At 48.7% G+C, this 14,497-nt stretch overlaps 1 protein-coding gene across 1 annotated transcript in view; it reads left to right on the forward strand.

Annotated features, from left to right (window-relative positions):
- The window catches only part of AAAS (aladin WD repeat nucleoporin), a 249,575-nt gene that overhangs the window by 123,322 nt on the left and 111,756 nt on the right, over nucleotides 1-14,497 (forward strand). Inside the window, 3 exon segments of the mRNA XM_030198169.1 lie at nucleotides 4,863-4,987; nucleotides 5,287-5,347; nucleotides 12,970-13,060. Coding sequence (XP_030054029.1) covers nucleotides 4,863-4,987; nucleotides 5,287-5,347; nucleotides 12,970-13,060 — 277 coding nt within the window.

Raw genomic sequence — 14,497 nt, forward strand, 5'->3', positions numbered from 1 at the left:
TTACACAACCATAAAAGCCTAACATAAACCCCAACAGAGACTTCCATCTGCTAACAGCAAGCCGCTGTTTCTGCTTACCAGAGCCTCCAACCCCCTTAAAATAGTCAGGCCTTCAGTTTCTTTGAAAAACCCCAGTTCTGGCCAAACTGGCAGACTGTTATAAAGAACAAAATTTATTGAGCATATTCATAGGTATAGATTAATGGGAGAAAGCCAACGTGGATTTAGCTAAGGGAAATATTGCCTCACCAATCTTCTACATTTCTTTGAAGAGGTGAATTACGTGGATAAAGGTGAGCTGGTTGATACTATGTATGTGGATTTTCAGAATGCATTTGACAAAGTAGCTCATGAATGACTCCCAAGGAAATTAGAAAGTCATGTGATAGGAGGCAGTGTTCTATTGTGGATGAAGAACTGCTTAAAAGATAGAAAACCATAGCATAGAGTTAAATGGTCAGTATTCTCAGTGGAGAAGGGTAAATAGTGGTGTTCCCCAGAGGTCTACGCTGGGACTGCTGCTTTTTTTTAAACTAAATTTTATTGAATAAAGCAAAACAATACACGAAAAACTGACTCAACAGTAGATGCACAGTGGTTCCTTCAATGCACTCATTCCATACACATAACTCTCCCTGCAACCTCTCTCCATCCCTCCTCTATAAAACATGCACTAGAAACAGAGCCCCCTCCCCTCTCCCCCAATCTCAACACAAGTTAGTAACTTTCCAATTCTGGAAGCAACTCTACCTCCTCTCAAATGATGACAGCTTATGGCAGCCAAGTATGGTAAATCTATACATTACGTATCTCTGGTCTAATTTCTTCACTACCTGGGTCTGATCTGGTGGGAGACCTTGTTTCCATTGGCTTGCCAGGACCACCCTAGCTGCAGTTATACCCAACCACAGTAAAGTATCTTTCCCATCATCCAACATTTTCACTCTCATGTTTAACAAAGCTACTTCCATAGCAGGTGGTATGTCCTTCTAGAACATCTGAGAAAACACTGCAAACACCTACTGCCAATAAGATTACTGAGCTGAGCATGTGATCATATGCCCCTGGATGCCCGCATCCCCTACAGCACGGATCCGTCTCAGTATCATACATTTTCAGTAGTGTAGAAGGGGTATAATACCATTTCATAAGCACCTTATATCCATTTTCCACAATCAACACAGACATTCCCAAGCTCTTAATCTGTTCCCTTACTTCCTCCTATTCAGTCATACTCAATTTTCCCCAAATCAGTTTCCCAGTCCTGCATATTTTTCAATTTGCATTCTCTGGAATTTAAAGAAGAATACATCCTATATAATAATTCTCACCTCCAGCGTTCTAATGTGCCTGGTACTGTGGCTCCCTCGGAGGTGGTCTGCTAGGCAGTTTAGAATGCACTGACGTCAGTGATGTCACTGACAGCTGATTCCAAGGCAAGGGGAGGAGTAGGGAAACACTCCTCCTGCCTGGGAAACAGCTGTCAGTGCCCCCCCCTGGCGCAACACCTAAGCCCCTGTCCTGCAAAACTGCGAGCCAGGCAGGGGCGTGTTTCCCTACTCCTCCCCCTGCCTACCAGTCAGCTCTCAGTGCCCCCCCCCCTCGGCGCAACACCCAAGCCCCTCCGCTCCGGCGCAGCACCCAAGCCCCTACCTCCCCCTCGACACATCACCCAAGCCCCTCCCCTGGTGCATCACCAAAGCCCCTACCCCCTCCCCTCTCGGGCACATCAACTCCCTCACCACCCGCAGCCGCCAATACTAACGCTGTCCGGCCACTGCTGCTCCTCCCGTGGAGCAGCAGCGGCCGGTACAAAAAGAAAAAAGCCAAAAAAAGATTTTTAACCTGAAACACGGCTCCGTAGACAGCCATCTGGCATTGGCTGTCGTCACTGCAGCCGCTCCTCTCCCCTCCACGTCACTGCCCCTGCAGGAAGACCCCGGAGGAGCACAGCGACGTCAGAGGGGAGAGGAGGGGAGCGGCTGCAGAGATGACAGCCAATGCCAGATGGCTGTCTACGGAGCCGTGTTTCAGGTTTAAAATCTTTTTTTGGCTTTTTTCTTTTTGTACCGGCCGCTGCTGCTGAACAGGAGACGCAGCAGCGGCCAGACAGCATTAGTATTGGCGGCTGTGGGTGGCGAGGGGGTTGATGTGCCTGAGGGGGGGTAGGGGCTTGAGTGATGCGCTGGGGGGGTAGGGGTTTGGGTGATGCGCTGAGGGGGGAGGGGAGGGTCGCTGGACATGGGTGGCTGCAGGGGGGGACAGGGAAGAGGGAGGTGGGGAGGGTGTCCTGAGGCCAGATGGGTGGCTGCAGGGGAGACAGAAGGGATGCTGCAGGGGGGGCAGGGGGAGAGGAGGGTCACTGGACATGGGTGGCTATGGGGGGACAAGGGGAAAGGAGAGGAGGGTCGTTGGACATGGGTGGCTGCAGGGGGGCAGAGGAGAGGAGGGTCGCTGGACATGAGTAGCTGCAGGGGGAGAGGAGGGTTGCTGGACATGGGTGGCTGCAGGGGGGGCAGGGGAGAGGAGAGTCGCTGGACATGGGTGGCTGCAGGGGGGGCAGGGGAGAGAGGAGGGCCGCTGCACATCATGGCTGCAGGGGCAGAGGAGGGTTGGTGGGGAGGGTGTCCTGAGACCAGATGGGTGGCTGCAGGGGGGGCAGGGGAGACAGGAAGGACGCTGCAGGGGGGGGGGGGATTACTTTGCTAGCGCCCGTTTCATTGCCTACCGAAACGGGCCTTTTATACTAGTTTGTAATATTTCTCCCTTTTGGACAACTGGACCCAGCAATTTCTCAGTCACTTTTCCCTTGCTGCAGATCCCTCAGGAGGGATGTATTACAAAGATAATGCTTCACCTGCAGATAAGGAAATATATCCCTTGGCTGAAGTCCATACTGAGCTTGAAGGTCCCCAAAGCTTTTCACATCCCCCCTCGTGTCATCAAAAAAACTGCCCCCCACACACCCTAATCCACCCTGTTCCCACCTACAAAACAGCCTGATCCCTCCTGGGGCAAAACTCCACATTATAACAAAGGGGTGTATACCAGGAATATTGTCTCCTGCCCAGCAACCCCTTTTGCAGCCGCCTCCAAATCCTCATGGTGAGATTGAACTTCTCTTTTTAACATATTTATAAATGATCTGGAAACTGGAATAATGAGTGAGGTGATTAAATTTGCTGACGACACAAAGTTATTCAGAGTTATTAAATCACAAGAGGATTGTGGAAAAATTGCAAGAGGACTTTACAAGACTGGACCTCCAAATGGCAGATGACATTTAATGTGAGCAAGTGCAAAGTGATGTATGTAGGGAAGTGGAACCCAAATTGTAGCTACAAGATGCAAGATCCAACATTAGGAGTCACCTTCCAGGAAAAGGATTTAGGTTTCATAGTTGATATTTTGAAACCCTCTGCTTGGTGTACGGCAGGGCTAAGAAAGCAAATAGAATGTTGGGAATGATTAGGAAAGGAATGGAGAACAAAGCTGAATATTATTAAGCCTTTGTATCGTTCCATGGTTAAACTGCATGGTGAATATTGTGTTCAATTTTTTTCACCATGTCTCAAAAATGATATAGCAGAATTAGAAAAGGTACAGAAAAGGGTGACAAAAATGATAAAATGGATGGGACTACTTCCTATGAAGAAAAGCTAAAAATGCTAGGGCTCTTCAGCTTGGAGAAGAGATGGCTGAGGGGAGATATGTTGATGGTTGATTAAAATACTGACTGGAGTGGAACCAATAGAAGTAAATTGTTCACGCTTTCCAAAACTACAAGGACTGGGGGTACGCACTGAAGCTACTAAGTAGTAAATGTAAAACAAATCAGACAAAATATTTCTTCACTCAACAGGTAATAAAACTCTGGAATTTGTTGCCAGAGAGTGTGGTAAAAGCAGTTAGCATAGTAGGGTTTAATAAAATTTTGGACAAATTCCTAAAAGGAAAGTCTTTAAGCCATTATTAGCTGTGAAAACAATCCATGACCACCTGAACTTCAGGAAATCACTAAAACCAACCTCTTCAAAACAGCCTACCCCCAACGACGCAACGTATCTCTTCACCCAGCAACACGGCATGACTATAATCATACTGGACAACACGCAATCTTCATACCTTCCAACCCTCCACTTATACCTCATACGATCACTATACAACCTGTATTTGTTATCAACCGACTGAGCAAACGCCTTTGATGGTACTATGTAAGCTACATTGAGCCTGCAAATAGGTGGGAAAATGTGGGGTACAAATGCAACAAATAAATAAATTATTGAGATGGACTTGGCAAAATGAGATAAAATAGCATAAAATCTGCTTTACTGTTTTGGGATATTGCCAGGTACTTGTGACCTGGATTGACCACTGTTGGAAACAGGATGCTGGGCTTGATTGACCTTAGGCCTGTCACAGTATGGTGTTGCTTATATTCTTATGTTAATACAAATGGTTATCCTCCAGCCTCAAATATGGGGGCAAATTGTTCTAAAAACCTGGTTTTTACTAGAAAATTGTCTTACTTGCCACCTCCCCCTCATCATTTTCACTAGGCTAACCTGCAACAGTGCTCCCTGGGATGGCTCAAAGCTGATCCTGGCTAATACCATCTCTCTCAATTTGAGAAGAAAATTTGGCCATTCTCCCCCACCCTTCACTCCCAGTATCCGAAACAGAACCAACACCTTAAAATTCTATCCAGAAAAGGAGCCAATATAACACCTGTAATAGTTGTCTAGTGTTCTCTTCCTTTACCCCAAAATTATTCTAGTTGTCATGTTTTGTACCACCTGTAAAAAGTGGACCAATTTTTAGTAACCAAATCTCATACCATTTCTTTTTTTATTTTCCACCAGGTCTGGGACGTGTCCACTGAGAATTGTGTGCCATTGCAACGAGTTGGAGGAGGTGGTGTTACATACCTGGCCTGGTCACCCGATGGGAGCAAAGTGCTGGCAGCCACACCCTCGGGTGTCTTCAGGTAAGCATGGCCTTCTTAAATGCAAGCTCCTTTCCTGAGTTTGAGCTCTTTGCTTTGCAAAAACAGTTTGCAAGTTCCTCCATTACATTTAAAGTGTCACACCTGTAATATGTTACACTGTAAAGATAAGACCTGTGGATATCAATTATGTTTCTTTAGGATTTCAAGCTTACATTTAGTCAGTTTTTTGTTTGTATGCATTTTGTTTCTGCATAAGGAAAATAGGTTGAAAGGCTCAGGCTGGGATTTTCTCTGTCTCTCCTTTTTTTGATTGGATAAATATCTTGTCTTCCCTACAGGGTGTGGGAGGCTCAGATGTGGACCTGTGAGCGTTGGCCCACGCTTAAAGGCCGTTGTCAGGTCAGAAATAAAGCTCTAGCTCTCTAGAATTCCATTGGCGTCATCTTCCCACTTGCACATATTCTTCCATATCATCATGCTGATCAATCCATAGACTGGTGGGTTGTGTCCATCTACCAGCAGGTGGAGATAGAGAGCAAAGCTTTTGCCTCCCTATATGTGGTTATGTGCTGCCGGAAACTCCCCAGTATGTTCTCTATCTCAGCAGGTGGTGGTCACACACAGCAGCAGCTCTGGCTAGGCCTCCAAGCCTAATTTTTAGGTTTTGTTGAGTGCCTGGGGTTGAGGGCTCTTCTTGAGCAAGTGCAAACCTGGTGGCGCCAGGTCCCTCTTTTTCTCCCCCCTCCCGCTGGCTCCGTTAAAAAAAAAAAAAAAATTTTGGACGTCCTTAAGGGCGTTTATTTCGACGTTTATTTAAACGTTTATTGCAGCTACTCACTGGGACACCAGGTCGTTACAGCTCGGAGCGAGAAGCAGGTAATTTTTACCTTTTTATAGCGGGCAGGGGGTTCCCCGATTGATCTCCACGTGGCCTATGGCGTCGGAGGGCGAGGGCGCGAAGAATCGCTCCCCGGACCGCGTGTGCGCTTCTAGCGGGGATGCGGGGGTTTTAAAGTCTGATTCGCCCTTGTTGGGTGTCAGTTTGGAGGCCGGTCAGTGTCCCGGGTCTTCCTCCGGCGCGGCGGTTTTTCCCGCCATAAACGCCCATCCCCCGCTGCTCGCCTCCGCCATCTTGGCCGGCCACTCTGCTCGGACGGCTTCTTCTTGGGCCGCCCTTGAGCTGGGAGACGTTCATGCCATGGCCGCCCTTGATTTGGGCGATGGCAAAAAAGCGGCTAAAGTTAAGCGCCGTTCTTCCCGCGCGGCTCCTTTGCGGAGTGTCGCGCCGGACGCCATCTTGGATGCGCAGCATGGTTCTCCCCCGCTCTTGCGAGCGCCGGTTGAGGGAGCGTCTAGGGCTGTGGCCCAAGCTGCTGAAGTGCACAGTCTGGGGGGTTTCTCCCCCGAGTTTATTTTGCTGCTGCATCAGGCCTTTCTTATGCAAAACGCTGCCCCTTCTCCCTTGTCCGATAAAGGGGTTGAGGCCCCCGGAAGTAAACGCCCTCGGGTGGATGCCCAGGCCTTAGAGGACGCTGTTTCCTCTGATGTAGATGAGGGCAGCGTATCTGAGTTCTCCCAACGGTCCTTTGGGGATTCCTTGGAGGAGACGGATTCCCGCTCGGATGGAGCGGATGACCCCTCTGCAGCACGAATCTTTCCTCAGAGGATTTGCCCAACCTGTTATGGCAGGCCATGAGCATTTTGAAGATTTCCTCTCCGGAGGACGTCTCTCCCTCAGCACCTGTTGGCTCCGCCATTATGCTGGGGACGAAGCGCCCGCCTAGAACCTTCCACGTGCATGATGCCATGCACACCTTAATTTCGGCTCAATGGGATGTCCCGGAAGCGAGCCTCAAAGTGGCTAGGGCTATGTCCCGCCTCTATCCTTTGCCTGAAAGTGAGCGTGAGGCCTTTGTTTGGCCTACCGTGGACTCTTTAATCACTGCGGTGACTAAGAAAACGGCGTTGCCGGTGGAAGGTGGCACGGCACTAAAGGACGCCCAAGACAGAAGATTGGAGGCGGCTTTAAGGTCGTCCTTCGAGGCGGCTGCCTTAAGTTTGCAGGCCTCAGTTTGCGGCTCCTATGTGGCCAGGGCGTGCCTGACGATTGTGCAGCGGGCTTCCCCCTCGGATCCTTCCTTGAGGGCTGATTGGCTGGCCCTGGAATCGGGCTTGGCTTATTTGGCAGACTTACTGTATGATGTCTTGAGAGCCTCGGCCAAAGGCATGGCTCAGACAGTCTCTGCGCGGCGCTGGCTTTGGCTGAAACATTGGTCTGCGGACCACGCCTCTAAGTCCCGCCTGGGTAAGTTGCCTTTTAAAGGCAAGCTGCTCTTTGGGGTCGAGCTGGACAAAATCGTGACCGATCTCGGCACGTCTAAGGGCAAGAGGTTACCAGAGGTCAGGGCTCGCGCCAGTGCTCGCCCCGGTATCTCCAGAGGACGGTTTCAAGAAGCCCGTCGGTACCGCCCGGGCAAGTCGGGCTCCTCTGCCCCCTCTTCCTTCAAAAGGAACTTCTCCCCCAAGCAGCATTCCTTTCGCAGAGACCGCCGTCCCGGAGGTACGCCCTCCGGTCCTCCCCCAGGGTCTCGTACCCAATGACGGGGTCTTGGTCCATGGCCCAGTGCAGATTGGAGGACGCCTGTCCTCGTTTCTGGGCGAGTGGACCAAAGTAACTTCAGACGCTTGGGTGCTGGAAGTCATCAGAGACGGCTACAAGTTAGAGTTCTGCCGACCCTTAAGAGACGGGTTTGTACTCTCTCCCTGCAAGTCTCCGGTCAAAGCTGTGGCAGTGCAGCAGACCTTGGACAACCTGATCCGCCTGGGTGCGGTCGTTCCGGTGCCAGAAAATCAGATTGGCAAGGGACGTTACTCCATTTACTTTGTGGTACCAAAGAAGGGAGGTTCTGTCCGGCCTATCCTCGACCTCAAAGGGGTCAATCGGGCCTTGAAAGTGCGGCACTTTCGCATGGAGACTCTCCGCTCTGTTATAGCGGCAGTGAAGGCAGGAGAGTTCTTGGCTTCCTTGGACATCAAGGAAGCATGCCTGCATATTCCCATCTGGCCTCCTCATCAACGCTTTCTGTGTTTTGCAGTCCTGGGACGACACTTCCAGTTCAGAGCCCTCCCTTTCGGGTTGGCTACTGCTCCGCGGACCTTCTCCAAAGTAATGGTGGTCATCGCGGCCTTCCTGCGAAAGGAAGGAGTACAAGTCCATCCTTATCTGGACGACTGGTTGATCCGAGCCCCCTCTTATGCAGAGTGCGGCAAAGCTGTGGACCGGGTAGTTGCTCTTTTGAGCTCCCTGGGATGGATCATCAACTGGGAGAAAAGCCAGCTGCGCCCGACTCAGTCCCTGGAGTATCTGGGAGTTCGATTCGACACCCAAGTGGGCAGAGTGTTCCTGCCAGACAATCGGATTGTCAAACTTCAGGCTCAGGTGGACCAGTTCCTAGTAGCCTCTCCTCTTCGGGCTTGGGACTATGTGCAGCTGTTGGGCTCTATGACGGCCACGATGGAAGTAGTGCCCTGGGCCAGGGCTCATATGAGACCACTGCAACACTCTCTGCTGCAGCGCTGGACTCCGATGTCGGAGGATTATGCTGTGCGCCTTCCCTTGGATCCAGCAGTGCGCAAGGCGCTGAGCTGGTGGCTGCAGACAGACAAGTTGTCTGCAGGAATGCCTCTGGTGACCCCGGAGTGGATTGTCGTCACGACGGACGCCTCTTTGTCGGGCTGGGGAGCCCACTGCTTCGGAAGGACAGCGCAGGGGCTCTGGTCTCCTGCAGAGGCAAAGTGGTCTATCAACCTTCTGGAACTCAGAGCCATTCAGTTGGCGCTTTTGGAGTTCATCCCGGTACTGGCGTTGAAGCCAGTACGGGTCCTGTCGGACAATGCCACGGCTGTGGCCTATGTCAACCACCAGGGAGGTACCAAGAGCGCCCCTCTAGCCAAGGAGGCCATGAATCTATGCCAGTGGGCGGAAGCGAACCTGGAACAGCTGTCAGCGGCCCACATTGCCGGAGTCATGAATGTCAAGGTGGACTTTCTCAGTCGCCATACCTTGGAGCCCGGAGAGTAGCAGCTATCTGCTCAGGCGTTCTTGGACATCACGAAGCGCTGGGGCCAGCCGAGCCTAGATCTGATGGCGTCATCGGCCAAGTGCCGCGCTTTTTCAGCAGAGGACGGGACCCTTGATCCCTGGGAGTAGATGCTCTTCTCCAACAGTGGCCGACACAAGAGCTTCTCTATGTGTTCCCGCCCTGGCCCATGTTGGGCAGGGTGCTAGACCGGGTGGCAAAGCATCCGGGCCGGATAATCCTGGTGGGTCCGGACTGTCCCAGACGTCCCTGGTATGCGGACTTGATCAGGCTCTCAGTCGACGATCCTCTGCGGCTGCCAGTGGAACAGGGCCTGTTACATCAGGGTCCCGTGGTGATGGAGGATCCCTCCCCCTTTGGTCTTACGGCCTGGCTATTGAGCGGCAGCGTCTGAGAAAGAAGGGCTTCTCAGACAAGGTCATCGCCACTATGCTGAGAGCGAGGAAGCGCTCTACTTCTATTGCTTACGCCAGGGTTTGGCGTATCTTTGCAGCGTGATGTGAAGCAGGCTCACTTTCTCCCTTCACTGCTCCAATTTCTTCAGTGTTGGCGTTCCTGCAAGAAGGTCTGGAGAAAGGCCTGTCGCTCAGTTCCCTTAAAGTCCAGGTAGCGGCTCTGGCTTGCTTCAGGGGCCGCCTGAAGGGTGCTTCCCTGGCTTCGCAGCCAGATGTGGTGCGCTTTCTCAAGGGAGTTAATCACCTGCGCCCTCCTCTGCACTCAGTGGTGCCTGCGTGGAATCTCAACCTGGTGCTAAGAGCATTGCAGAAGCCGCCTTTTGAGCCTTTGTCGAGGGCATCTCTGAAAGACCTGACGTTGAAAGCAGTCTTTTTGGTGGCTATCACTTCAGCCAGAAGAGTTTCCGAGCTCCAGGCACTCTCATGTCGAGAGCCTTTTCTGCAGTTCACTGAGGCAGGAGTGACTATTCGAACAGTGCCTTCCTTCCTGCCCAAGATTGTTTCTCGCTTCCATGTGAATCAGCAGCTCTGTCTCCCTTCCTTTCGTAGGGAGGACTACCCAGAGGAATACTCTGCTCTCAAATATCTGGATGTGAGACGTGTCATCAGATACTTGGAAGTGACCAATGATTTCCGGAGATCGGATCATCTGTTTGTCCTGTTTGCAGGTCCTCGTAAGGGTCTGCAGGCTGCTAAGCCTACAGTGGCAAGAAGGGTCAAGGAAGCCATTGCAGCGGCTTATGTGGCCGCGGGGAAGGTGCCGCCTATCCAGCTGAAGGCTCACTCCACTAGAGCTCAGGCGGCCTCGATGGCAGAGGCCGGGTCCGTCTCCTTGGAAGAGATATGCAAGGTGGCAACTTGGGCATCGGCCCATACCTTCTCAAAGCATTACCGCTTGACTGTGGCTGCTCGGGCGGAGGCCCGGTTTGGAGCTTCAGTGTTGCGGTCAGGGATTTCAATGTCCCGCCCTGGGTGAGTACTGCTTCGGTACATCCCACCAGTCTATGGATTGATCAGCATGATGATATGGAAGGTAAAATTATGTATCATACCTGATAATTTTCTTTCCATTAATCATAGCTGATCAATCCATAGCCCCTTCCAGATATCTGTATTGGTTATATTCTGGTTGCATTTCAGGTTCAAGTTTAGTCTTCAGTTCCTGTTCAGGAGGACTTCGTGTTCAAGTTTTTCAATGGATTCTTCAAGAGTTGAGACGAATTTGTGTTACAGTGAGCTGCTGCATTCCTCTCCCCTCCGTTTTACGGGGCTGGATTGAGACTTAAATTCTGCCGGCGCTCCCTCCCGCTTCGTGCGGCAGTAGGGCAGCTTTGTACCCCTCCCGCTTCGGCGGTGTTAGGGTCAGTCAGCTCCTCCCGCGGTTGCGGTTGCAGGATAAGCCAGATCCCCCCGCATCGGCGGGTGTGGTGTCCCTCCCCTGCTCCGCGGGGATGAGCTGGACGGATTCCCCTCCCCCACTTGTGTGGGGATGAGCTGGGTTAATTCCCCTCCCCCGTTTTGGCGGTGGTGAGCTGGGCAGAGTGTCCCTTTGTGGGTGTTCTCTAAGTGCCGAGTCCTGTGGATGGAGCTTGGATATCGACATACTGAGGAGTTTCCGGCAGCACATGACCACATATAGGGAGGCAAAAGCTTTGCTCTCTATCTCCACCTGCTGGTAGATGGACACAACCCACCAGTCTATGGATTGATCAGCTATGATTAATGGAAAGAAAATTATCAGGTATGATACATAATTTTACCTTGTTAATACTTCCAGTTTTAAAGACCTCATAAGCAGCTTCTCATCCATCTCTTCTTGAGGAGACATCTTAAACAGCGTAAGCAGTTCCAGAGACCTCAACACCTGAACCATCTATTTAATGAATCGCTCATGATGTTCCCCTAGATCCAGGAAGTGCTTTCCTTTTCTGTCAGATAAAGGTGCAGAAGGCTGAGTCATGAGTGACTCTCAGCTCTTCTTTGAAATCTAAATTGCTTTTCGCAGATGGCCAAGGGAAAGGCTCCCTTATACTAACCCAGTACTATCTGGGTACAATGTTTCCTTGTGTTTGTCAGCCAAGGATTTAGGAGTCTTTTTGTCTCAGCTCTACTATGGAAACACATGTTGCTAGAAGATATTTTGTAATTTGAGAGTCTTACAGCAGGTAAAGACTTACTGTGTGAAGATTACCTTAAATTGTTGTTCAGGCTACAGTGCTTGCCCTCTGATTACTGTAATGTCTACCTTGCTTTATAGGTAGATTTATTACACATCAGTACCAGGAAGCAGATTACCCTTACTATTACAATGCCCCAGCCCAAGGGGTGTGAAATACAGTATAAAACTCTGCTTAATGCAACTTTTCTATTTATTTTTTTAATCAATCACCACACTGGTGAAATTCATTGCCTTGAAAAGCTGCACAAATGTTTCATTACTCTGCATTTAAGAAAGCCATCAAAACCTATTTCTATGGCCCATTTTACAAATCAGTTTTCTTCTGATTTTGTATTTCTTTCTGGATATCTTTAATTGATGTATTTTCCAGGAGATTGTCCTGCTTCTTTGGATATTTGTGAACTGCTTAGAACTCTTCAAGGTCGTTGCAATATATAGTTATGCAGTGTGTTGTTCCACCACTTTGAAATAGGATACAACTTTAGCTCCCACTTTGGTGTTACCATGGTTTGAAAACTTAGCCTTTTTTATATTTTTTGGGTGGTAGGACATGGCAGCTGAGTGACCGCAATAGTGTATTTTCATTTTAAACTTGTAATTTTATTTTGTGAATTGTATTTTTGTTTTATTATATATATTTCCTGAAGTTTGTAAACTGCCTTGAGCTCAAATGGGGGAAGTGGCATTTTAGTTCAAAAACATTTTATTGGTGACTTACATTTACACATACTGTTGATAGTACATTCAGTATTCCTGTTTATACAGATGCAACAGTAAAGGGATTAGAAACCATGTAAGATACAAATTGCGCCACCAAAATTTTCAGAAAATATGTCTTCCCCTCCCCCAAACCAAACCTCCCTCAGTCCTCTATACCCCGACCAGAAAAATGGTGAGGAGATAAGTCCAACAATTAACAGTAATGAAATGCTAATGCAGAACGTCTAAACCTCATACCTATCCCAGTCCCAGCCCACCCATCCCTACCCTCCCACTTTCCCACTTAGTCAAACAGTAAAAAAATACAATTCGCCACCCTTGAAGGGGCTAAACAATGTAACACAGTATGATACATTGAAATTGAGGGGGGGGGGGTGCCTGGACTATTATAGCCTTTCCCCCATGAGAAACTATTACCAGGCAACAAAATGAAAAACCCGTTCCTCTAAAAAAGGGGGAAGTGGCATTTTAAATGTCTTAATTAAATTAAAGCACGGTGTAGTAACTGTTGAACCCTTATTTTTTTTCCTTTCTCACATTTTTTTTCCTTTTGTTTGCTTCATGCAGACAGGATGTTGGAGCCCTGATGGAAGCCAATTACTGTTTGCAGTGCAGGGAGAATCCCTTATTTACTCCTTGTCCTTCATGGAACATGATGGTGAGTTACTGTCGGATGAGGAAAGGCAGCACAACCTGTTGCCAGTTTGGTGTGATAGTTTGGGAGTGGGAAGTATACACTTCTTAAATGTTTATACTCAGAACCAGGAATCCCAAATATGTGTCCAGCTTCTGCTGCCGACACTTTTCTGTAACTTTCATCTCCCAATGCCTTAGGTATGCACAGACTGTAAGCTCTTCAGGGCAGAGATTTAGAGTAACTGTGTGTGATTTGTTCTACAGTGCCCTATTTTTTTTTTAGTTTTGGAGGGGGAGAGGGTTGTATCTTAAAGGCAACAAAAAGATATACCGTATCATAGGATAGTATTTATTTATTTATTTGTAACACTTGTATCCCACATTTTATTTGCAGGCTCAATGTGGCTTTAGTACTGTAGAGGTGATCGCCATTATCGGTATGAACAAATACAGAGTGAAGTTGTGATAGAGTAAAGTTCATGTGTGACGGACAGATTTAGGAATCTTAAGGAGGAAGAGGGTAATTTATGTCCAAATGAGCTTTGGTTTTGTTGTGTTACAGAGTTGAGGCATTTAAGTTGGGTCGATCGGGTATGCCTTTTTGAACAGGTACGTTCTTAGTAGTTTCTGGAAGTTTAGGTGGACATATGTTGTTTTCACGGCGTTTGGTAGTACGTTCCATAGTTGTGTGCTTATATAGGAGAACCCGGATGCGTAGGTTGATTTGTATTTGAGTCTTTTGCAGCTTGGGTAGTGGAGATTTAGGTATGTTCATGTTGATCTTGATGTGTTTCTGATTGGGAGGTTTATGAGGTCTGTCATGTATCCCGGGGCTTCAGCGTTGATGATTTTGTGAACGAGGGTGCAGATTGTGAATGCAATACGTTCTTTTGGAGCCAGGGTAGTTTTTCTCGTGAGGGTTTTGCGCTTTCGAATCTTGTTTTTCCATATATGAGTCTGGCTGCTGTGTTTTGGGCAGTTTGGAGTTTCTGTATGATTTGTTCTTTGCATCCCACATAAATTCCATTGCAGTAGTCTAGGTGGTTTAGGACCATTGATTATACCAATTTGCGAAATATTTTCCTCGGGAAGAATGGTTTCACTCTTTTGAGTTTCCACATAGAGTGGAACATTTTCTTTGTTGTAGCTTTCGCTTGGCTCTCTAGTGTGAGAGTTGGGTCGATTGTAACTCCAAGTATTTTCAGGCTATCTGAGATAGGGAGGGTGTAGTCGGGGGTGGTTATGTTGGTGGGTTTGTTCGTGTTATATTGAGATGAGAGGATTAGACAGTGTGTTTTTTCAGTGTTTAGTTTTAGTTGAAATGCATTCGCCCATGAGTTCATGATGTTCAAGCTGAGTATGATTTCTTTGGTGATTTCTGTTAGGTCATGTCTGTAAGGGATGTATAATGTGACATCGTCTGCGTATATGAAAGGTTTAAGGCCTTGATTGGATAAGG

This window comes from Microcaecilia unicolor, chromosome 3, assembly GCF_901765095.1.
Source record: "Microcaecilia unicolor chromosome 3, aMicUni1.1, whole genome shotgun sequence".
In the NCBI taxonomy this organism is placed as follows: domain Eukaryota; kingdom Metazoa; phylum Chordata; class Amphibia; order Gymnophiona; family Siphonopidae; genus Microcaecilia; species Microcaecilia unicolor.